This window comes from Phyllobates terribilis, unplaced genomic scaffold (genome assembly GCF_046119375.1).
Source record: "Phyllobates terribilis strain yellow unplaced genomic scaffold, ASM4611937v1 Scaffold_1__5_contigs__length_1240528914, whole genome shotgun sequence".
NCBI classification, from domain to species: domain Eukaryota; kingdom Metazoa; phylum Chordata; class Amphibia; order Anura; family Dendrobatidae; genus Phyllobates; species Phyllobates terribilis.
In genome coordinates, this window is record NW_027362761.1 from 303706553 (window position 1) to 303729873 (window position 23321).

General features: G+C 44.6%; 1 protein-coding gene across 8 annotated transcripts in view; it reads right to left on the reverse strand.

The window, feature by feature from the left end:
• The window catches only part of CIT (citron rho-interacting serine/threonine kinase), a 217511-nt gene that overhangs the window by 92481 nt on the left and 101709 nt on the right, over positions 1-23321 (reverse strand). For all 8 annotated transcript variants that reach the window (XM_073673358.1, XM_073673362.1, XM_073673371.1 and 5 more), the window contains 8 exons: positions 16920-17060; positions 16644-16769; positions 16219-16314; positions 3070-3186; positions 2494-2603; positions 2236-2410; positions 255-452; positions 107-160 (listed from right to left, as the gene is read on the reverse strand). In XM_073673358.1, coding sequence (XP_073529459.1) covers positions 107-160; positions 255-452; positions 2236-2410; positions 2494-2603; positions 3070-3186; positions 16219-16314; positions 16644-16769; positions 16920-17060 — 1017 coding nt within the window. The remainder of the gene's footprint in view (positions 1-106; positions 161-254; positions 453-2235; positions 2411-2493; positions 2604-3069; positions 3187-16218; positions 16315-16643; positions 16770-16919; positions 17061-23321) is intronic.

Sequence of the window (23321 nt, forward strand, 5' to 3'; positions counted from 1 at the left end):
AACAGGTAATAAGGCTGCAATTAAAAAAAAAAGGATGTGTTTTATACATTGTTGTATTGAGCCATCACGATAATAGAACAGATGATTTAAAATGATTATAACTCACTGAACAGCTGTCCCGTAAAGTATCAAATTTGCGCTGGATCTCATCTCTGTGCGACTGAAAAAGAAAAAATAACAAAAGAAAAGATTTACAAAGTCATATTGAATTTTATAGTAAATGAAAAGACATCACGTTTGGGGGTTTATTGTACCGTTAAGGCTTGTATTTCCTCCTCAGCTTCTGCAGTGGTGTCCTCTAATTCAGTTTTCGCTTGGTGCAGCTGGCTTTCTAGAGCAGAACGTGCAGACTGTAAAGAGGCAATTTGGGATTCCCTCTCCTGTAGAGTCAGCTGCAGCTCTGTTAACTGCCTCTTCAACTCAAGCTTCTGCTCCTCATGTTCCAGACTAATCTACATGAGAAAAATAGGAAAACCATCAATACAACATATTTCTTAAAACAGTACTGATTGAATAGTTAGGAAATAGTTGATTGCAAGAGTCAAAATTAGCATCAGCATAATAATGAACACTAAAAACTTCCTCAGAGTGATTCTAGCACAAGACTTTGCCTTCCCGACCTTTTTGCGCTTTCGTTCTTTTTTCCTTTTCTTACAAGAGCCATAACTTTTATTTTACATGAGGGCTTGTTTCTTGTTTTTTTATTTTTTTTAACGGGACGAGCGGTAATTTTAAATGACACAATTCATTTTACCATTCAGTGTACTGACAAATGGGGGAAAAAAAACTCCTGGTGCCATAAAATTGTGCAAAAAACCCAGCAATTCCACAATTTACCGCACTCATTGTGCAGTAAAAATACCTTGTCAATATTAGTCTTCAGGTCAGAACAATCAGGGTGACACTAAAAGTATAGAATCAATTAAGCGGTGAAAAAAAAAAAAATATGCTTATGTTGCCATTTTCCAAGACCCGTAACGTTTTCATGGATTAATTTTATATTTTGATAGGTCATACTTTTACGAACGAGGCAATACCAAATATATGGTATGTTTTGGTTTCTTTTATTTCTTTATATTTATTTTCTATCTTTTCAAAACCTTTTTTTTTTCTGTATTTTTTTTAGATTTCTTAGGGGATTGCCCAATCTATAATATATAAAGCAACACATGCTAAAAATCATTGTCTTCTATGACACAGGCTGGTCTTCATAGGAGCACTGTTGTGGCAGGCACGGACTGGGGGTTGTTCAATAGAGCCCTAGCTGCCATTGCAACCTATCAGCAACCCACAATCATGTTGCAGGGGAGTCTGGTGGGCTTGTGGAAGGTCGCACCCCCCGGTTTATCTGCACTAAATGCAGCGATCAGAGATTGAGGTTGCATCTGCCGGCAATGATGCATGCTCAGCTACTGAGTTTAATTCAAAGAATGGGACCTGATGCTTGATGTACATGTAAATCATATTTCGGAAAGAGGTTAAGGGCAGTAGATTATCATGAAAAAATCTGCTCAATTACTTTATCAAATGGGGAGTCAAATTATTGTGCTATCAGTATAATATCCACTAAAGCTGGCCATACACAAGGTACCTGCTGGCCAAGTTTGTTTGGCAGACAGCTATCTTGCCTAAATCACTCATATATATGCGCGCTCAGCTCAGCTGACCATGCATGTATTTTCAATGGGGAGAGAAGAGATAGCCACTGAAAAGTGGCTTATCTCCTTGAAAAACAAAATGATCAGTCATTGAAATTCCAAGTGCCCTATGCATCTCTTGGCCCCCATACATCAGATGAGATAGAGATAGGGCATGTTTCCTTATGAATACAGAGGACTCATAACTGTGTATTTCCAGTTGTCTCTTTTAGTAGCTAGTGTCCATAGGCACAATAATATTTTGTGCACTTTCATATAAAGGCTCAGCTCTGCAGACATGTCATGATGCTATGCTGCCAGTTTGCGCGGCTGCAGATTCTGGTGACAGAAAACAGAATCAGATCATTTCAACTGAATTCCAATAAAAGACTTGTAATATAGAAATGCTGTATATGCAATACAGTTCACTATTCAACAATGGTAATAACGCTAAAAAACTAAATTATTACATAGGATCCCACTGTTTGCTGGAAAAAAAAAAACAACATCTATTAGAAAGCTAATGACAACCTTTTAAAATCCGTGAACTGAGATTTCCGTTTAACCACAAGACATAAGTTTCGCAATACTTCTTTACCTCTCGTAATCTTGTCTCTAATTCCAGGAGCCGGTTCTTATCAGTGTGGTCCTGGTTATTAATCCGCTCTAACTGTTCTTCAAGCTTCTGGTTCTGGGCCTCTATTTTTCCAGCCTGAGTCTCTAGGTAAAATTTTTGTTGTCTTAGTTCTGATATCATCTCCTCTTGGGCTTTCCTAAAACCAGAAATTAATATGAAATTTGGGAAATGCAGCAAAACCTTACAGTACTGAACAAGCAATATGCTTTTGATACTCACATATTCCGCTGAGTGAATAAGCTGCTATTTGCTGCTAGTTTATTGGCTTCAGACAGTTCTGCTAATCTTTGTTCTAAAGACTTGATCTTTGACTCCAAAGCATTGATCATCTGGAAGATTTAATGTATCATAAATCACCCATTTAGCATTAGCTGAATGGTTTCTTAGAAAAAAAAAAGCCATTTAAAGTTATGTGCACACGGCGTCTTTTTGTAGCAGATTCCGCATGCCACAAAAGTGTCCCATAAAACAACATTGCTGAGTACATGTTCTGTCTTACGTCACTTCAGATATCCTTAAGTGGTTAAAAGAATTGATAAGCTCATTCTTCAGACGGCTTCCACCGACGGCGGAGCCACTGCAAGTACGAAGGCGAAGCTGGCTCAGGAAAACAACAGCCGGCAGTCTTTTGAAGCGGCTTTGCCTGGGAAAACTCAGTGGTAGCAACAGCATCTAAAAGGCGCCATGTGCACATAGCCTTACTCCTACAACAAGTCTTTTTTTTGTGCAAATTTAAATTGATCAAATTTTTAATATTTTAACATAAGGAGAACCAAAAAATCATTTAGCACATACTGCTTTCTGTTCACTTAGGATTCTGTTCTTCTCACACACTTCTTCCTCACTTTTGACACGCAGCTGTTCTAGAGATTCATTTTCCTCCAAATCCTTCTTAATTTGTGCTTCAAGACTCTATTAAGTTACAAAGAAAAAACATAACGTTAGCTAATAATACATATAAAACTAAATAAAGGTGTCATTAAAGGCATATCAGAACGAATTCATGGCTGGTAAGCTTTATAAAAGGCTGGTCTCATGAACAAAGTACCGTACATTTTAATCAATAAACCTTGGAATAAAAATTAATTTCCACAATTGGATGGGTTAAAAAAAAAATGTTCCTGTGCTGAGATAATCTTATAAATGTGCCCATGCTGTGTACTGTGTAATGGCTGTGTCTGACCGTACAGGAACATGGTCTGATCATACCACAGCTCCTGGGCAGGGGAGGAAACAAAAGAGTATACAGACAGGACAGCACCGGGATCACAGCTGCTGCTGCTTTCTGTGAGATAAAACATTTCCTCACCTGTATAAAAATATGCTTTTCCTCACAGAAGAATCAGTCGCCATCCTGTCTGTATACTCCTTTGCTTCCTCCCCTGCCTATTAGCTGTGGTATGTTCAGACCATGCGCCCATGGCGTTTTTTTTAACACATCCAATTGAAGAAATTCCATCAACCATGAATAACTTATTAATAGTGTTGAGCATTCCGATACTGAAATATCGGGTATCGGCCGATATTCGCGGTATCGGAATTCCGATACTTAATTCCGATACTTTTGCAATATCGTATACCGGAATCGGAAGTTCCCATAATGCAATGAGCCATTTTCATTTTATTCAGCCAATGAGGATCCTAAGAAGTGTGGGCACATCCTGTTAGGCATGTAGGCATCTTAACTAATGGCATGGCTGTGATTGGCTGCTGAAATGATGTCATGATGCACTATAAAAGCCGCCGCCGACATTTTGAGCTCACTCTGCTGTGAATTCAGTTAGGGATAGGACGCTGTTGTTCTGAGGGACAGTTTTAGCTACCTATTTGCTCTATACTGCTTTACCCAAGCTACTTTATAAATCGCTGTGCCTTGCAGTGCTAGTGCACAGTTCTCTGTGCTGTTCACCGCTTTCTGCAAGGTCTCTGTGTGTGAGTGCAGCTCACCCTGTAGTGTGTGCTTCAGCCAAGTCTGGTTGTAGTGCACTCAGTGTGTGTCACTGCCTCATACATTGTCCTTTTTTGCCAATTCATAATTTTTCCTGATATCTCCTATTAGTGTGGTGGTTCCATCCGTATTCAGCTAAATTGGTTCCAAACACACTATATAGGAGTAGATAGATAAATTTTTTTGGTCTTGCAGCGCTAGTGCACAGTGCTCTGCATCTGTACTGTTCACCGCTGTCTGCAAGGTCTCTGTGTGTGAGTGCAGCTCACCCTGTAGTGTGTGCTTCAACCCCGTCTGGTTGTAGTGCACTCAGTGTGTGTCACTGCTTCATACATTGTCCTTTATTGCCAATTCATAATTTTTCCTGATATCTCCTATTAGTGTGGTGGTTCCATCCGTATTCAGCTAAATTGATTCCAAACACACTATATAGGAGTAGATAGAGGAGCCTTTCTGCAGCATTGGGCCCTGCAGCCCCAGCCAGATTAGTATTAGCCTATTTTTTGCAGCCTCATCTATTGCATTGTAGGTTACCTTCCTACACTGTAATAGCTACAAAAAGTTTGTGATACTATCGTTATTACATCTTTAGGCACATCCAGTGTCTTTTTGTGACAAAAAAAAACCTAAATAAAGTTCACCAAACACTCCACTTTACAGTTGTGTAGGCCACATTAGCTCATATTAAAGTCTAGTCCACACTTTATAAAATTAGTGTTTCTTATACCTGTTAGCAGCTGTTCAGGAATAAGCACACTAAGCCCTTAGTACTTTTCTGCCTATCTTTATCAGTCTACCAAGATGAAGAAGGCAGGGAGTAAGGCATGTGGTCGTGGAGTTTCTGCAGGGAGAGGACGTGAGGATTCTGTGCCTGCAGGGAGAGGACGTGGGGATTCTGTGCCTGCTGCGGGCACCAGTGACTCAGCATCCCCCAGTTTTACCAGGGAACAGTCCTTTATGCGCAGCTTTGTAGGAGCTAGCCGTACCCCACTGCTGCGCGAGGACCAAATCGAAGCCGTTGTCGGATGGATGGCAGCTAACGCATCGACTTCAATTAGTTCCAGATCCTCTCAGGTCCTGAGCACTGAAGAGCACCCATCTGTCTCTTCACCACCTGCCAAATTGCCCAGGCAGTCAGAGAGCCCTGGACAGGAGCCATCTCTACTTCTGTTCTCTGAATCTCTTGGCTTGGAAAGAGGGGGCCAGCCAAGCAGAATTCTAGAATTTGAAGAAGAGGTAGTATGCAGTGATGCACAACCGTTTTGTCTCTCTGAATCTGAAGAGGCGGGTGGGCCAGTGCCTATGGTCAGCAGCACACCTTAGTACGCATCTGATGATGAGACTCAGGTGCCACTTTCTGGTGCGTACTGTGCTGTCGAGACTACCCAGGAGAAGCAGTTGTTTGAAGAGGGTGGTGTAGATCAGAGGTCCCCAACCTTTTTTGCACCAGGGACCGGCTTTAAGCAAGACCAGTTTTCCATGGCCCGGTGGGGGTGGGGGCGGGGCTTTGGTCATATGGGGGTGGGGTTATGGAGGGGTGGAGCTGTATGGGGAGGATGCTGGCGGGACCTCGGTGTACAGCGCTGCTAAGTAGCAGCATTGTACATTGAGCGTCAGTGTATACAGCGCTGCTGCTTAGCAGCGCTACACACTGAACACCGGTACCGGGAGCCGCGTCACTGAAGCCAGTCTGCTGCCCCAGCACGCCCCACATAACATGTTCTGCCGGGGGCGTGTCAGTGAGGAGAGCCTGCCGCCCCACCCCGTCAGGAACACACCATGCTGTGCAGGAGGGCCGCGTCACTAAGACCCGCCCCGTGACGTACAACAGGTACCATGCTGTGCTGTGGAGGGCTGCGTCACTAAGACCCGCCCGACGCCCCACCCCGTCCTGCATAATGTTCTCTGCCGGGAGCTGCGAGCTGTCACGGCTATGGCAGAAAACATTATAAATCCACACAGAGCGAGCTCTGACCAGGCGCAGGGCCGCGGAGCTAGCTGTCAGCGGCGCCGCGGACCGGCTGAAAAACCCCAACGGCCCGGTCCTGGTCCGCGGACCGGCGGTTGGGGACCTCTGGTGTAGATGATGAGGTCCTTGACCCATCATGGCGTGAGGGACAGGAAGGTGGTGGGAGCAGCTCTGAGGAAGAGATTCCCCGAACGGCCCAAAAAGGAGGGAGAGGGAGGGGGCAGACTTGGTTGCCTGTAGCCTCCACTTCGGCACCCATTAGGAGCATGGCTCTTCCAAAATCCAAAGACTTGCAGTGCCTGGTCCTTTTTTGACACAGTTGCAGATGACATTTGCTTTGTCAAATGCAAGCTGTGTAATCAGAAGGTGAAAAGAGGGAAAAGTGTCAGCAACCTCAATACCACAAATATGTGGAAACATGTGCGGACCAAGCACGTGGTGGAGTTACAAAAACACACTGAAGACCTAGGCCAACCTACAGCGCCACCTACCACCTCTTCAGCTCGTGTTGTAGCCTCTTCCTCCAGCTCAAACACAGCTGGTTCGGCTTCCTCACAGGATCGCCATGGAAGAATCTCTGGCACTGTTGTACAGAGACACAGTGTAATTCCACCCACAGCACCACTTTCCCAGTCATCCTCACACTCCCAGGCCAGTCTACAGCCATCGTTAGCACAGGCATGGGAGAAAAGGCGCCCATACTCGGCAAACCACCCCCGAGCACAGGCTCTGAATGCTGGCATTGCTAAACTACTGACCCTTGAAATGCTATCATTCAGGCTGGTGGAGACTGACACATTCCGTAACTTTATGGCATTGGCAGTCCCACAATACAACGTGCCCAGCCGCTTTTATTTCAGCAGGCAAGCCGTCCCTGCCCTGCAACATCATGTGGAGGGAAAAATTAAACATGCGCTACAAAACGCCGTCAGTAGCAAGGTCCACCTGACCACTGATGCGTGGACCAGTAAGCATGGACAGGGACGATACCTTTCCCTCACTGCCCATTGGGTAAATGTTGTGGAGCCGGGTACAAATCTTGAGAGTGGCGCTGTACGTGTTCTGCCAACTCCAAGGATTGCAGGAATCCAGTCTGTACACATTGACTCCTCCTCATACTCCAGTTCCTCTGAATCAGCGCTGCAGGAGCCGTCACGGTCTACCTCCACATCGACCCGTGAACGGTTACCTGTTATGATGACCGGTATGAGCACAGCCGTGGCCAAACGTCAACAGGCCGTATTAAAATTAATTTCTTTGGGGAATCAAAGCCACACAGCGCAGGAGCTCTGGAATGCCATCAAGCAGCAGAGCGACGTGTGGTTTGTGCCAGCGAATCTCCAGCCAGGCATGGTAGTGTGTGACAATGGCCGAAATCTGGTGGCAGCTCTGGGCCTAGGCAACCTCACTCACATCCCATGTCTGGCACATGTGCTCAACTTGGTCGTGCAGAGTTTTTTGAGGGACTATCCGGATCTTGATGCACTGCTTCACAAGGTCCGCATAGAGTGCGCTCACTTGCGGCGTTCCAGCAATGCAAGATCACGCATTGCAGCTCTGCAGCGCCGATTACGTCTTCCGGAACATCGCATCATATGTGACCTACCCACCAGGTGGAATTCAACGTTACATATGTTGGAGAGGTTGTGTGAGCAGCAGGCAGCAGTAATGGAGTACCAGCTGCAGCAGGCGCAAACAAGTCGCAGTGCGCGCCGTTCACACTTCACCACCACTGAGTGGGCCTCTATGAAGGACATTTGCCACGTTTTGCTTGCCTTCGATTATTCCACGCGGATGGCGAGTGCAGGTGATGCACTAGTCAGCATGACTATCCCCCTTATCTGCCTGCTTGAAAAAACACTGCAAGCACTAAGGGACGAGGTTTTGGAAGAGGTGGAGGATGAGGAGTCACAAATGCCATCTGCTTCTCTACAGTCTGCGCAACGTGGTTCCTCACAAAGGCCTAGGCAGGGGACACTTTGTGAGGAGGATGAGGAGGAGTCAATGGATGAGGAAGACATCTGTCCAGAGGAGGGAGGTACACAATGCTCTAGTAGTCAGTATCTAGAGCGAGGGTGGGGTGATGCAGAGCAGGCAGAGATCACGCCTCAAGCAGGGGACAGCGTTTGTTGGCCAGTTGGCAGTCTGCAGCACATGGTTGATTTCATGCTGCAGTGCCTGAGAAACGACCGCCGCATCGCCCACATTCTCAACACGGCTGATTATTGGGTGTCCACCCTTCTAGATCCTCGCTACCGGGACAACTTACAAAGCCTCATAACACCGTTGAACCGGGAGCGTAAACTGCGGGAGTACCAAGACGCACTGGTGCATTCCATCATGTTCTCCATTCCAACCGAGAGCAGTGCTGCTAGTGCTTTACAAAGCAGCTCAGTGCGTCGAGGCAGTGGAGGAAGCTCTGCACAAAGAGGGAGCAGAAGCAGCGCCTCAGCACAAGGCAAGACCACTATGGCCGAAATGTGGCAAAGTTTTGTGTCCCCGCCGCCACAAATGTCTACACCATCACAGACGGCTCCAGTCAGCAGGAGGCAACGTTTCCGTCAGATGGTGACAGACTACATGTCTTGCCCTCTTAGTGTACTCCCAGACGGCTCTTCTCCCTTCAAGTTTTGGGTCTGTAAGCTGGATACATGGCCAGAGCTTAGTCAGTATGCATTGGAGGTGCTAGCTTGCCCTGCTGCTAGTGTATTATCGGAACGCGTCTTTAGTGCCGCAGGTGGTGTACTAACAGACCGTCGCATGCGACTATCCTCTGATAACGTTGACCGGTTTACTTTTCTCAAAATGAACAAGGCCTGGATCTCTCATGAATTTGCCAGTCCTCTTCCAGAATAAATAATTGGTTGGCAACAGTATCCAGGTCTCCTGTTCTGTTCATGTTTCTACCACCTGAACTGTAATCCCTGAGCTCCAACACCGCCAGTTGGCGCTCGGAAGTGCTGTCTGCACAGTCAACACTTGCTGCCGTGTTATTGGGGTTCAGTAACGTCAGCTGTTCCCCTGCTGTGCGGACGGCAATTTCTCCTGCTTTGTCCACATCCACTGTACTACACATTTTAAAGTTGCTCCAATTACACCTCTGGCTCCTCTGTTTTCATTCTTATCCCTGGGCTCCAGCACTGCCAGTTGGCGCTTGGAAGTGCTGTCTGCACAGTCAACACTTGCTGCCGTGTTATTGGGGTTCGGTAACGTCAGCTGTTCCCCTGCTGTACGGACGGCAATTTCTCCTGCTTTGTCCACATCCACTGTACTACACATTTTAAAGTTGCTCCAATTACACCTCTGGCTCCTCTGTTTTCATTCTTATCCCTGGGCTCCAACACCGCCAGTTGGCGCTCAGAAGTGCCGTCTGCACAGTCAACACTTGCTGCGGTGTTATTGGGGTTCAGTAACGTCAGCTGTTCCCCTGCTGTGTTCACGGCAATTTCTCCTGCTCTGTCCATATTCACTGTGCTACTTATTTAAAACTTGCTCCAATTACACCTCTGGCTCCTCTCTGTTTTCATTCTTATCCCTGGGCTCCAACACCGCCAGTTGGCGCTCGGAAGTGCCGTCTGCACAGTCAACACTTGCTGCGGTGTTATTGGGGTTCAGTAACGTCAGCTGTTCCCCTGCTGTGTTCACGGCAATTTCTCCTGCTCTGTCCATATTCACTGTGCTACTTATTTAAAACTTGCTCCAATTACACCTCTGGCTCCTCTCTGTTTTTATTCTAATCCCTGGGCTCCAGCACCGCCAGTTGGCGCTCGGAAGTGCTGTCTGCACAGTCAACACTTGCTGCCGTGTTATTGGGGTTCGGTAACGTCAGCTTTTCCCCTGCTGTGCGGACGGCAATTTCTCCTGCTTTGTCCACATCCACTGTACTACACATTTTAAAGTTGCTCCAATTACACCTCTGGCTCCTCTGTTTTCATTCTTATCCCTGGGCTCCAGCACCGCCAGTTGGCGCTCGGAAGTGCCGTCTGCACAGTCAACATTTGCTGCGGTGTTATTGGGGTTCGGTAACGTCAGCTGTTCCCCTGCTGTGCGGACGGCAATTTCTCCTGCTTTGTCCACATCCACTGTACTACACATTTTAAAGTTGCTCCAATTACACCTCTGGCTCCTCTGTTTTCATTCTTATCCCTGGGCTAGAACACCGCCAGTTGGCGCTCAGAAGTGCCGTCTGCACAGTCAACATTTGCTGCGGTGTTATTGGGGTTCAGTAACGTCAGCTGTTCCCCTGCTGTGTTCACGGCAATTTCTCCTGCTCTGTCCATATTCACTGTGCTACTTATTTAAAACTTGCTCCAATTACACCTCTGGCTCCTCTCTGTTTTTATTCTTATCCCTGGGCTCCAGCACCGCCAGTTGGCGCTCGGAAGTGCTGTCTGCACAGTCAACACTTGCTGCCGTGTTATTGGGGTTCGGTAACGTCAGCTGTTCCCCTGCTGTGCGGACGGCAATTTCTCCTGCTTTGTCCACATCCACTGTACTACACATTTTAAAGTTGCTCCAATTACACCTCTGGCTCCTCTGTTTTCATTCTTATCCCTGGGCTCCAGCACCGCCAGTTGGCGCTCGGAAGTGCTGTCTGCACAGTCAACACTTGCTGCGGTGTTATTGGGGTTCGGTAACGTCAGCTGTTCCCCTGCTGTGCGGACGGCAATTTCTCCTGCTTTGTCCACATCCACTGTACTACACATTTTAAAGTTGCTCCAATTACACCTCTGGCTCCTCTGTTTTCATTCTTATCCCTGGGCTCCAGCACCGCCAGTTGGCGCTCGGAAGTGCCGTCTGCACAGTCAACACTTGCTGCGGTGTTATTGGGGTTCAGTAACGTCAGCTGTTCCCCTGCTGTGTTCACGGCAATTTCTCCTGCTCTGTCCATATTCACTGTGCTACTTATTTAAAACTTGCTCCAATTACACCTCTGGCTCCTCTCTGTTTTTATTCTTATCCCTGGGCTCCAGCACCGCCAGTTGGCGCTCGGAAGTGCTGTCTGCACAGTCAACACTTGCTGCCGTGTTATTGGGGTTCGGTAACGTCAGCTGTTCCCCTGCTGTGCGGACGGCAATTTCTCCTGCTTTGTCCACATCCACTGTACTACGGATTTAAAACCTCCTCCAAATACACCTCTGGCTCCTCCGTTTTTAGTATTTACCCTGGGCTCCAATACCGCTAGTTGCTGCTCAGAAGTGCCGTCTGCACAGTCAACGCTTGCTCCAGTGTTATTGGGGTTCAGTAACGTCAGCTGATCCCCAGCTGTGTGTCCGGCAAATTCTCCTGCTTTGTCCACATCCACTGTACTACGGATTTAAAACCTCCTCCAAATACACCTCTGGCTCCTCTGTTTTTAGTATTTACCCTGGGCTCCAGCACCGCCAGCTGGTTCTCGGCAGTTCCATTGGCTCTTGTACCTTCTGCTACCCATCCGGGTTCCAGTACCGTCAGCTGGTCCTCGGTAGTTCCATTTGCTCTTGTATCTTCTGCTACCCCTCCGGGTTCCAGTACCGTCAGCTGGTTCTCGGCAGTGTCTTTGGCACGGGTACTCCCTCCTGCCCAGCCTGGTTCCAGCACGCCAGCTGTTTCCGGGTAGTGTCAACGTCACTTTGCCTCCAATGCGTTGTCCTGTCGTGTTGCGGTCGGGTTAGCCGACTCTATGGTGCCTGCAGTTTAGGTGACTCCTATGTGGGCTGCGGGATCTGGCAATGAAGGCTGGTTCCATAGTGCCAATAGGACAAGCACCCCCTGTAGGACTGTGGGTTTTGGTAACTGCGGCCGGCTCGCGGCCTTGAACTTTTTTTTACATGGGTACCTTCTGCTACCCATCCGGGTTCCAGTACCGTCAGCTGGTTCTCGGCAGTGCCTTTGGATTAGGTGCCTCCTTCTCGGTATCCAAGTTCCACCAACGTCTGCTGGTCCTTGGTAGTGCTTTCTGGCACAGGTACCTCCTGCTTAGTAACCGAGTTCCAGTAACATCAGCTGGTCCTCGGTAGTTCCATTGGCTCTTGTACCTTCTGCTACCCATCCGGGTTCCAGTACCGTCAGCTGGTCCTCGGTAGTTCCATTTGCTCTTGTATCTTCTGCTACCCATCCGGGTTCCAGTACCGTCAGCTGGTTCTCGGCAGTGTCTTTGGCACGGGTACTCCCTCCTGCCCAGCCTGGTTCCAGCACGCCAGCTGTTTCCGGGTAGTGTCAACGTCACTTTGCCTCCAATGCGTTGTCCTGTCGTGTTGCGGTCGGGTTAGCCGACTCTATGGTGCCTGCAGTTTAGGTGACTCCTATGTGGGCTGCGGGATCTGGCAATGAAGGCTGGTTCCATAGTGCCAATAGGACAAGCACCCCCTGTAGGACTGTGGGTTTTGGTAACTGCGGCCGGCTCGCGGCCTTGAACTTTTTTTTACATGGGTACCTTCTGCTACCCATCCGGGTTCCAGTACCGTCAGCTGGTTCTCGGCAGTGCCTTTGGATTAGGTGCCTCCTTCTCGGTATCCAAGTTCCACCAACGTCTGCTGGTCCTTGGTAGTGCTTTCTGGCACAGGTACCTCCTGCTTAGTAACCGAGTTCCAGTAACATCAGCTGGTCCTCGGTAGTTCCATTGGCTCTTGTACCTTCTGCTACCCATCCGGGTTCCAGTACCGTCAGCTGGTCCTCGGTAGTTCCTCAGCCTTCTTGTACTTTCTGCTACATTTCCAAGTTCAAGCTTTTTGAAATGGTTCTTGGTAATCACTCTGGATCTCCCTGACGAGGACCCTGAAGACGAGGACCCTGAAGACCAACCCGAAGAAGACGAGGACCCCGAAGACGACGACCCTGAAGACGAGGACCCTGAAGACCACCCCGAAGAAGACGAGGACCCTGAAGACAAGGACCCTGAAGACCACCCCGAAGAAGACGAGGACCCTGAAGACCACCCCGAAGAAGACGAGGACCCCGAAGACGAGGACCCAGAAGACCAACCCGAAGAAGACGAGGACCCCGAAGACGAGTACCCGGAAGACGACCACCCTGAAGAAGACCAAGAAGATGACCCTGAAGAAGTTGACCAAGAGGACAAAGAAGAGAAGACAAGTACCAAGATACAGAAGAACAAGAGACAGAAAACCAAGAAGCAGAAATACAAGAAGCTGCAGAACAAAAAGCGGAAGAACATTAAGCATAAGATTAAAATTCAGAGCAAAAGATAATATCTAAATTATAAGCAGAATATGACTAAGCAGTGTATGGGGGTGAGTCCGTTCCTCCTCGTGGTGCCCCTGGAAAAGACCTGCTGCTGCAGGCCAAACTGAACGCGGACAAATCCTGTTGTGAATCTTTTGTGATGGGCAGAACGAAAGGTGTAATGTCCAACCTTTTATAGATAACTACAGGAATGCCTGTCACAAATAAGAATATGATGAAGAAGAAGAATATGAAGAAGATGAAGAAGTAGAATATGAAGAATGTAAAAAAAAGAATAATACGAAGAAGGTGAAGAAGAAGAAGGTGAAGAAGTGGATGAAAAAGATGCTGAGGATGATGAAGGAGAAAGTGTGGGAGAAGTAAAAAAGAAGGTGAAGAGCATGGAAGTAGTGAAACATAAATATCTGACAAAATATAAAAATACTTAACATAGTTAATATTTCCGTAACTCAGAACATCTTAAAAAAATAGTAATTCCTGCTATTCCATTTGACTGGGCTAAACCTCTATGCCTTTATTGTCTCCCCCACCTCCCCCAATACATTCTACATTATTCTTAGTTGTTTTCCTTCATGTAGAATTAACCTACAAGGAAAGAAAGAGTTTATTTTAATTCCGATATTTATGTCCCATTGACTTGCATTGGTTTCCGGTATCGGAATCGGCGATATCCGATACTTTTTCGGTATCGGTCCGATCCAATCCGATCCGATATTTCCCGATATCGGAAGGTATCGCTCAACACTACTTATTAACCTCTTTACCCCCAAGGATGGTTTGCATGTTAATGACCAGGCCAATTTTTACAATTCTGACCACTGTCACTTTATGAAGTAATTACTCTGGAACGCTTCAACGGATCCCCCTGATTCTGAGACTGTTTTTTCGTGACATATTGTGCTTCATGATTGTGGTAAAATTTATTCGATATCACTTGCGTATATTTGTGAAAAATCGGAAATTTGGCGGAAATTTTGAACATTTTGCAATTTTCATGCCCTTAAACCAGACACATATGTCATACAAAATAGTTAATAAATAACATTTCTCACATGTCTACTTTACATCAGCACAATTTTGGAACCAAAAATGTTTTTTGTTAAGAAGTTATAAGGGTTAAAAGTTGACCAGCGATTTCTAATTTTTCTAACAAAATTTACAAAACCATTTTTTTTTTATGTATCACATCACATTTGAAGTGACTTTGAGGGGCCTTTATGACAGAAAATACCCCAAAGTGACACCGTTCCAAAAACTGCACCCCTCAAGGTGCTCAAAAACCACATTCAAGAAGTTTATTAACCCTTCAGGTGCTTCACAGGAATTTTTGGAATGTGGAAGAAAAAAAATGAACATTTAACTTTTTTTCACAAAAATGTTACTTTAGACCCTAATTTTTTTATTTTCACTAGGGAAACAGGAAAAAAGGACCCCAAAATTTGTTGTGCAATTTCCCCTGAGTACGCCAAAACCCCATATGTGGGGGAAAACCACTGTTTTGGCGCTCAGAAGGGGAGGAGCGCCATTTGACTTTTTGAATGTAAAATTTGCTGAAATAATTAGCGGACGCCATGTTGCGTTTTGGGAGCCCGTGATGTGCCTAAACAGTGGAAACCCCCCACAAGTGACACCATTTTGGAAACTAGACCCCTCAGGGAACTTATCTAGATGTGTGGTGAGCACCTTGAACCCCTAGGTGCTTTACAAAAGTTTAAATTATGGAGCCATGAAAATAAAAAACTTTTTCCACAAAAATGATCTTTCAGCCCCAAATTTTTTATTTTCACAAGGGTAAGAGGAGAAAATGGACCCCAAAAACGTTTGTGTTCTTTCTCTTGAGTACGCCGATACCCCATATGTTTGGGCGCACGGCAGGGTTCAGAAGGGAAGGAGCACTGTGTGACTTTTTGAATGCAAAATTGGCTGGAATTGAGAGCGGACGCCATATCACATTTGGAGAGCCTAAATAGTGGAAACCCCCCACAAGTGACCCCATTTTGGGAACTAGACCCCTCAAGGATTTTATCAAGGGGTATAGTGAACATTTTGAACCCAGAGGTACGACACAGAATTTGATAACATTAGGTCATCATATTGAATAAGTTGTCATTAGTCTTGAGCGCAAGTGCTTGCTACTTGAGTTTGCATCGGGTACTCGGGTATGCACCATGTATCGCGGGTGCTCGAGTGACATACTCGTGCAAGGCAGGCAATCCCCGCAAGGTTTTTTGGCCGTGAAGCAAATGGGGCGGAGACTCAAGCATGTCACTCGATGTTGCAGCATCTCTATGCTATACAGCCTGTCAGCACAGCACAGGCAGAAGTTACTTTGATCGCGCACTGTACATGATCAAAGTAACTTCCTGCTGTCTGGTGACCTGGATGTGGTCATGACGACATCGGATCACCATGACAACTACCAGGACGAGGCACAGACAGCGCGGGACGCCGGAGAGGGGGTAAGTAGGTCGCGCTTATCTCCCCTTGCTCCCGCAATGCTGCGATCGACTTAGATCACAGCATTTCGGGGGTTAATGTGCCGGGAGCGGTGTGGCACCGCTCCTTGCACATAGCATCGGGTGTCAGCTGTAAGAATCAGCTGACACCCGCTCCTTGCACATAGCATCGGGTGTCAGCTGTAAGAATCAGCTGACACCCGGCGGCGATCGCGCCCGCACAGCCTGTGTGCGGGCCTGATTGCCAAGGCGTAATAATACCTATCTGGTCCAATAGGCCAAGGGTGCAGATACGTATTATTACGCCTGACATCAGAAAGGGGTTAAAGTTATACAAACAAAAATATTGTCAGGGCAAAAAGTAAGTTCTAAAAAGATAAATTTACCCTGACTTTCTCCTCATACACTTGCTCGTTTTGCTTCAGATGAACATCCAAATGTTGGGCTCCCATTTGGGCCTCTCTATATTTTTCTTCAAGTTCCTAGGCAAGAATACATACACAAATGGATCAAACACTAAAGCTGGCCACATACATCAGATTGAGGTAACAACTGGTGAACATACTAGGTTCTATGACACATGATGGATGAACAATCTTTCCGGGATTGTTTTGGAAAAGTTCTTTCATGGAAAGAACTTTCATCTACAAGTGACTATAAGACAGATTTTAAACATAGCCATTGTATCATCCGTTGGATATAAAGTTTTTTATTGATACATTTCCCTCAGTGACCAATCATTCTGGTTGAAATCGTCTATTTGATGAACTATACAACAATGTATATGGCCACCTTAAGGCTCTGACCATACCATTATTTTATCAGCCATTTGTTGAATTTGTTGAGATTTGGTCTGAATGTCTTCCTTTAACTTGTTTTCTCTGCGCTCCACATTCTCCAGTCTTCTAACCTGGTTTTCCAAGGAATGACGTCTCTCCTAAAATCCAAACACAATTACAAGTTGGGAAGCATATCTTGCACAAAATGACAAATGATGCCTCTAAAGATTTGAAGAAAAAAAATTATACATAAATTATACATACACACATACTGTATGTATATACAAATCAATGGACAAAGGACCCACCTCGGCCTCAAACAATTTTTGCTTTATGCCATCATTCGAATCCTCACGATTTTTAAGCTTCTCCAGTTCTTTCTCTGCTCGTTCTTTAGCCTGTCTAATGTTTTGGAGTAATTCTGTAGCTTCAGAACTGGCCTTTACTGCCTGAGGACAGATGAAATATAGACTAAATACAACTACACAACAATTCATGCCTTTGAACGTGAGCAAAACCACTAAGTGTAATGTGGTCTTCAGTCCTGCTGTTGAAAAAGAGGCAAAAACTAGTGATTAGAAGCCAATGAAAAGATCAATTAACACGTTTCTCCTTATTAAACATGTGTAGTGCCATTTGAACACAGGCATTAAATAGGAAGCACAACCTGGACACAAAAACCTTGGAAGCGGTTTTGCTTTTTTTATTAAAATGCATGTACTTTCAACAAAAAATAATTTATGTACTATAATTGGGTTTAATTAAAAATGCTGCAGACTCCTGAAGGTCGCTACATTATTTTTGAGGGTTCTCTTTGAGGCTGCTCTCTACATTTTGGAAAAGTTTACGACCCAAATTCCTCTTAAATTCCATTCCTCCATAAGGTTCTTTAGATAATGTGAAATTTAGAACACTACAACTCTCCTTATGGTGGAGGGGGGGGTCTTTAATCCCCATCTCTCTGATCTTATACACAGGCTTTCACTAAAGGGAGGACAATTGCCATCCTGCCATCCTCCACTTCTCTGCTAATGGCCCAATTCCATAAACTGATTAGATCTTACATACTAAACGATTTTTTGGCTGGAGACTCAGTCAACAGAGAAAGGTTTCACTTTTTTACTCTCATAAATAGATATAGAAATGGTCCGCAATAGTGCTGCCGCTATGTAAAATAACTGATGGAGAGCTGCATTCCAAGAAGCACTGTTAGCCCATGTGCTGGATAAAGTATACAAAAAGAGAAAGTGGATGGTACACACTCATACACCAAAAGGGAACTAGAAATGCAAGGTCCTTCATGATACCATCATCCAGATCAGGTAGGACCTTGCATTTCTAGTTCCCTTTTGGTGTATGAGCACGTACCATCCACTTTCACTTTTTTATTCTCACCCCCATAACACCCACACCTAAACTAACTATTTTTTTGGAAACACGACCACTTTTAAATTACTCTCAAAACCTGATATTGGCTCGATAACATGGTTTGATCACATGGCATTCACTATAGGACTAAAAAAAAAAAATCACCCTACAGTATGAACCTGTCATTGAAGACTAAAAGAGTTTTTAATAACAATAAAAAAAAACCTCTCTAGAGAGATTCTGTGGGCAACCACCTTAAAATGAAATCACTTTGATTAAAATAAGGGTTTCAGATACACCCTTGGGTATAATTTTTGAAGTACATAAGGCGGTTATGCAGGATCACTGTATTGCAGAGGGCGATCTCTTAAAAAAAGGAAGCAAACAGGAGAAAAGGTGATTCTACTAATACACAGGGTGCAGACAGATGGCCGTATTACTCGAGCGAAGATCGCAACGCAATCCTAGGACTGGCTGTCAGCTCTCGTGACCTGAACGTGACAGCATGTACTTCTATGCAGCTGTCATGGTCAGGAAAGCCGACGACCAGTCCGAGGAGTGCGGTGCAGTCCTCACGCAAGTAATACGGCAGTCTGACTGCACTCTAACGGAGGCTAGAGAACAAAATTGCTACTAACTTTTAGCACAATCAAAGCTGGGACCAACTCAAAAGCTTCAGTTCTATGAAAAATTCTAAAATTGCTGCTCTGCTCTAAACAAAAGTTCTATGAAATGGGTGATGGAGCTCATACCCTTTTAGCTCAACTACTCCAAGATCGAATTATAAGCAACACTCCACAAAACCTCAAGAACTCATCTGGTCAACTTATCCACCAACCCTCCGAGATCTCTGCTCTCTTTCACGAATATTATAAATTGTACTATCTGTCAGGTACTTTACCAAAAGATGTCTGTAAAAGATATACACTGAAATGAGAACCATATGTGCTTTGGCTCCCTTGAACAGTCCACCTCTAGAGATGAGGTCTTAACTACTCTAAAGGACCTTCCATCATGGAAAACCCCTGGCACAAACAGCTTTACTTCTCAATATTATAAAACCTTTACAGAAGTCCTCATTCTCCAAATGACAGATGTCTTCAACACTGTTTTGGAGGGCTCCCATCCCAACTACAATGCCACATTCTTTGATTTAAACTGATTCCTAAGCCAGGCAGAAATTCCATAGATAGGAGTCTCTGTCTTGCTATAGCCCTCATAAAGTCTGATTTTAAAATATCCACACACATTTTTGCAAACAGGCTTAATCCCTGGCTACCCTATCTCATGAACAAAGATAAAGCAGGCTCCGTACCATTCCGTAAAGGTCGGGACATTACTTGATGAGTCTTAGATTTAGTGGACATGGTCAATAAGAGGAGGCAGAGTCTTGATGCTGACTAGGCATTTGACTGCCTGAGCTAGCATTTCTTATTCGGCATCATGAAGAGGTTTGGGTTCTCAGGCAAAATCCTGACATCGCCAGGGTCAAATTGAGAACTAGAATCTTTAAGGTATGCCTGTTTGCGGACGATGTTTTATTGACTCTTACCAATTTATACATCTTTTAAATATTCTGCATGCTTATGGGCACATCAGGATGTAAAATGAACACCACTAAAATAGAAGACTTACCAATTAATATCATGAAGAACCCACTGCATATCTTACAATAAAAACTTCCATTTCCAATGGAAAGCTAATGCCTTGAAGTATTTAGGGATCTTTTCCCCTTCCTACCCTGCCCTATAGATGCAAAACTTCCGTAAACTCTTCCGTGAATTAAAGGCACTGTTAAATAAATGGAAAACATTCCTTATTTCATACCTTTATCTGAATATCAGCCATGAAGATGACACTTCTACCAAAACTGCTCTACATACTGGAAGCCCTCCCAGTTGCAGTTCCTCTCCGTGAACTTACAGACTTACAAGCCGCCATTCTTAGATTTATCGGGGTACAGACATCGTATTTCTAAAAAAAAGTTTTAGTATCTAGTAAAAACCAAGGAGGCCTAGCAGTACCTGGTAATTACTATTGGGTTGTTCAGCTTTCCTAATTCCCCTTCTGGGTTTCTCAGGCGGAATAAATAAACTGAAAGAGGACAAATTGAGGATTGCACTTATTCACCCGAAACTCCCTCCTATGGCAAGTACCACCCCCGCCCCCCACCTAATTTACTGGGTTTATTGAAATTTACAAGGGATGTGGTGGGTAAGCTGCAAAAGACTCTTTTTCTGGCCTCAAGTAAATCTGCTGTATTTTTTTTTTTAACTCATCCACATTTCCCAGAAAGCAACCCCTGGCCGTTCAAGGGTCTTTTCAGATTTTCAGACCTAACAAAGCCAATAAGCAGGACATTCTCTCTTTTGAATTTAAAAAAGCCACATTTAATCTTTCTGAATGAGAGCGGTACCATTATTCACAGAAAAAGCATATTGCTTTTTCTCTTAGCTCTAATCATGTCTCCCCTACTGCCTTTGAGAAGAAGTGTAGGCGATCCCCTCCTACTAGAGGGCTAATTTTAAAACTATACACTATGACGACTCTCCACCCTCCTCACTATCCCGACTCCCCTATGATTAAAAGGAAAACTTATTTAGGAAGAGAACCCCCACTCTCCACTTTCCAAACTATTTGCAAGACAGCTGCCAAGACATTGATTGGTACAACATATAAAGAGAACCAGTATAAAATAATGTTTTGGTATCCTACTCCAGAATTCCTACAGACATTAAATACATCAGTTTCATCCTTTTGCTGGAGGTGTCACTCAGAAATGAGATCCCTCATACATATATATTGAATTTCCCAAATATTGTCCCATTTTGGAACATCAACAAAAACCTAATAAAATAAATTCTGCTCTTAGAGGTTCCTCTAGATCCCTTAATGTATTTGCCTAACCCCTTCACCACCTTGTGATTTTCTGTTTTTGGGGTTTTGTTTTTTGCTCCCTTTCTTCTGAGAGCCATAACTTTCTATATTTTTCAGTCAATATGGCCATGTGAGGGCTTGCTTTTTGCAGGACGAGTTGTACTTTCGAATGACACCATTGATTTTATCATATCGTGTACTGGAAAAGGGGGAAAATTCCAAGTGTGGCGAAATTGCAAAAAAAAGTGCAATTTCACAATCTTATTTTTTTATTTATCATGTTCACTAAATGCTAAAACTGACCGGGCTATATGATTCTCCAGGTCATTACGAGTATGCAGATACCAAACATATATAGGTTCTTTTTTTTAATTTAAGTGGTGATTAAAAAAAAAAAAATTTGTAAGAAGAAAAAAAAAAATGGCGCCATTTTCCGAGACCTGTAGCGTCTCCATTTTTGTGTCTGGGGCCGGGTGAGGGCTTATTTTTTGCGCACCGAGCTGACGTTTTTATTATTTTGCGGTAGATAAAATGTTTAGATCGCCTATTAAATTTTATTGCAATGTTGAGGCGACCAAAAAAACTTAATTCTGGCGTTTTGATTCCATTGCTCGTTATGTTGTTTACCATTGGATTAATTTACTTTATATTTTGATAGATCGGTCATTTATGAACGCAGCGATACCAAATATGTATATTTAAAAAAAAAAAAAAATTATTTTGAATCGGACATTTGAACTTCTATGTTTTTTAATTTTTCAATATTGTTTAAAACATTCTTTTTACTTGCTGCAATAGTCTCCATAGGAGATTTGAAGATGCGATCTTCCGATCACTTGTGCTATATATACAGTAGCAGAGCTTAAGCCCTGCTATGTGTAGCATAAATCTTGATCTCCTATGAACGCCGGCTGGCGTTCATAGAAGATTTACAATGACAGGGGTCTTCTGCAGACCCAAGGCTTTCATGACAACCCATCGGCGCCCCGCGATGACATGATAGGGGCGAAAATGGGCATGTCTTATAACGCACTTCCGGCTCACACGACTTGATTGACAGCGGAATTTAATATGTTAACAACCGCGGGTGGATCCACGATCCACCCATGACTGTTAGAGGCACAAGATAGCTGATCAGATCAGCGGTCATGTGCAGGGAAACGACCTTGGACGTACCTATATGTCCAAGGTCGTAAAGGGATTAATGTACCACCTAAAGGCATGGGCAGTAAATCCTCTAGATTGCCTTTCCATATCTTAACTGCTATAAGATGTTTAATCGCTTGTTTCTGGAAATAAACTGCACCACCTTCGCATACAGATCTAGTAGACTGTAGCCGTGAAATCCGAAGGTATGAGTCTTTGACAACTACACTTAATAGCCAAATAGATTATTTCAATTCAGTTTAGGGATCCTGGGACTTTTACTGGGCTCAAAAGGATTCATAATATTTCTTGAGATTTTCTCAATGGTCCCCTACATCCCCTCCCTTCTTTCTTTTGGCATCTGTTTAGTGTCAGTATTGTGCTGGTTTTTATGTTGCTTGTCATTTTCTCAGTTATATATTTTTTTAGAATTGTACTGGATGTGACAGACTAATTGGAGTATCTTTAACTAAACACTGATACAACTCCTCGAATACCTTTTCGTTTATCTAGCGCTGGCTATGCAACTGTACATGTATATTTGCTGTTATCATTACATTGATTATGTGACTCATTTTTCCAGTTTTCTGAAAGTGTTGGATTTATCGATTCAAAAACACAATAAAAATATATATAAAAACAAAATGTAGCCTTTGTCTTCTATAGCCTCAGTGTTGCACCATTACTAACTGTAGAGTAAGTTAAAGGGGTACTCTGGGGAGATAAAAAATTATCCTAATGCTCATACCTTCATAGACTATTAGGATAACATGAATAGTGCTGTTTTTTTGATTGAAGTAGCATACAAGGCACTGAAAAATGTGACCGAAGTCACACCAAAACAGCATACAAGGTGAGGTTTACACCAAAACAGTGCACAAGGCGAGGATTCATGGGGACCCTTCCCAGAGGAGAGGGTCCCCAATAAACCATCCCCATCCCTCCAAGCCAGAAGGCCACAGCGAGGTTCGGGGATCTCCGATGCTCTCCCTAGCCGAAGCAGGGGAAGAGCCGTTTTCATTTCTCTCCCTAGCTGAAGTCGGGGAAGAGCCGTTTTCAGTGCTCTCCCTAGTTGAAGCCGGGGAAGAAGCGTTTTCGGTGCTCTACTTAGCTGAAGCCGGGGAAGAGCCGTTTTCGGTGCTCTCCCTAGCTGAAGCCGGGGAAGAGCCGTTTTCGGTGCTCTCCCTAGCTGAAGCCAGGGAAGAGCCGTTTTCATTGCTCTCCCTAGCTGAAGCCGGGGAAGAGCTGTTTTCGTAGCTCTCCCTAGCTGAAGCCGGTGAAGAGCCGTTTTTGTGCTCCCAGCATCCAGCTATGCTCTC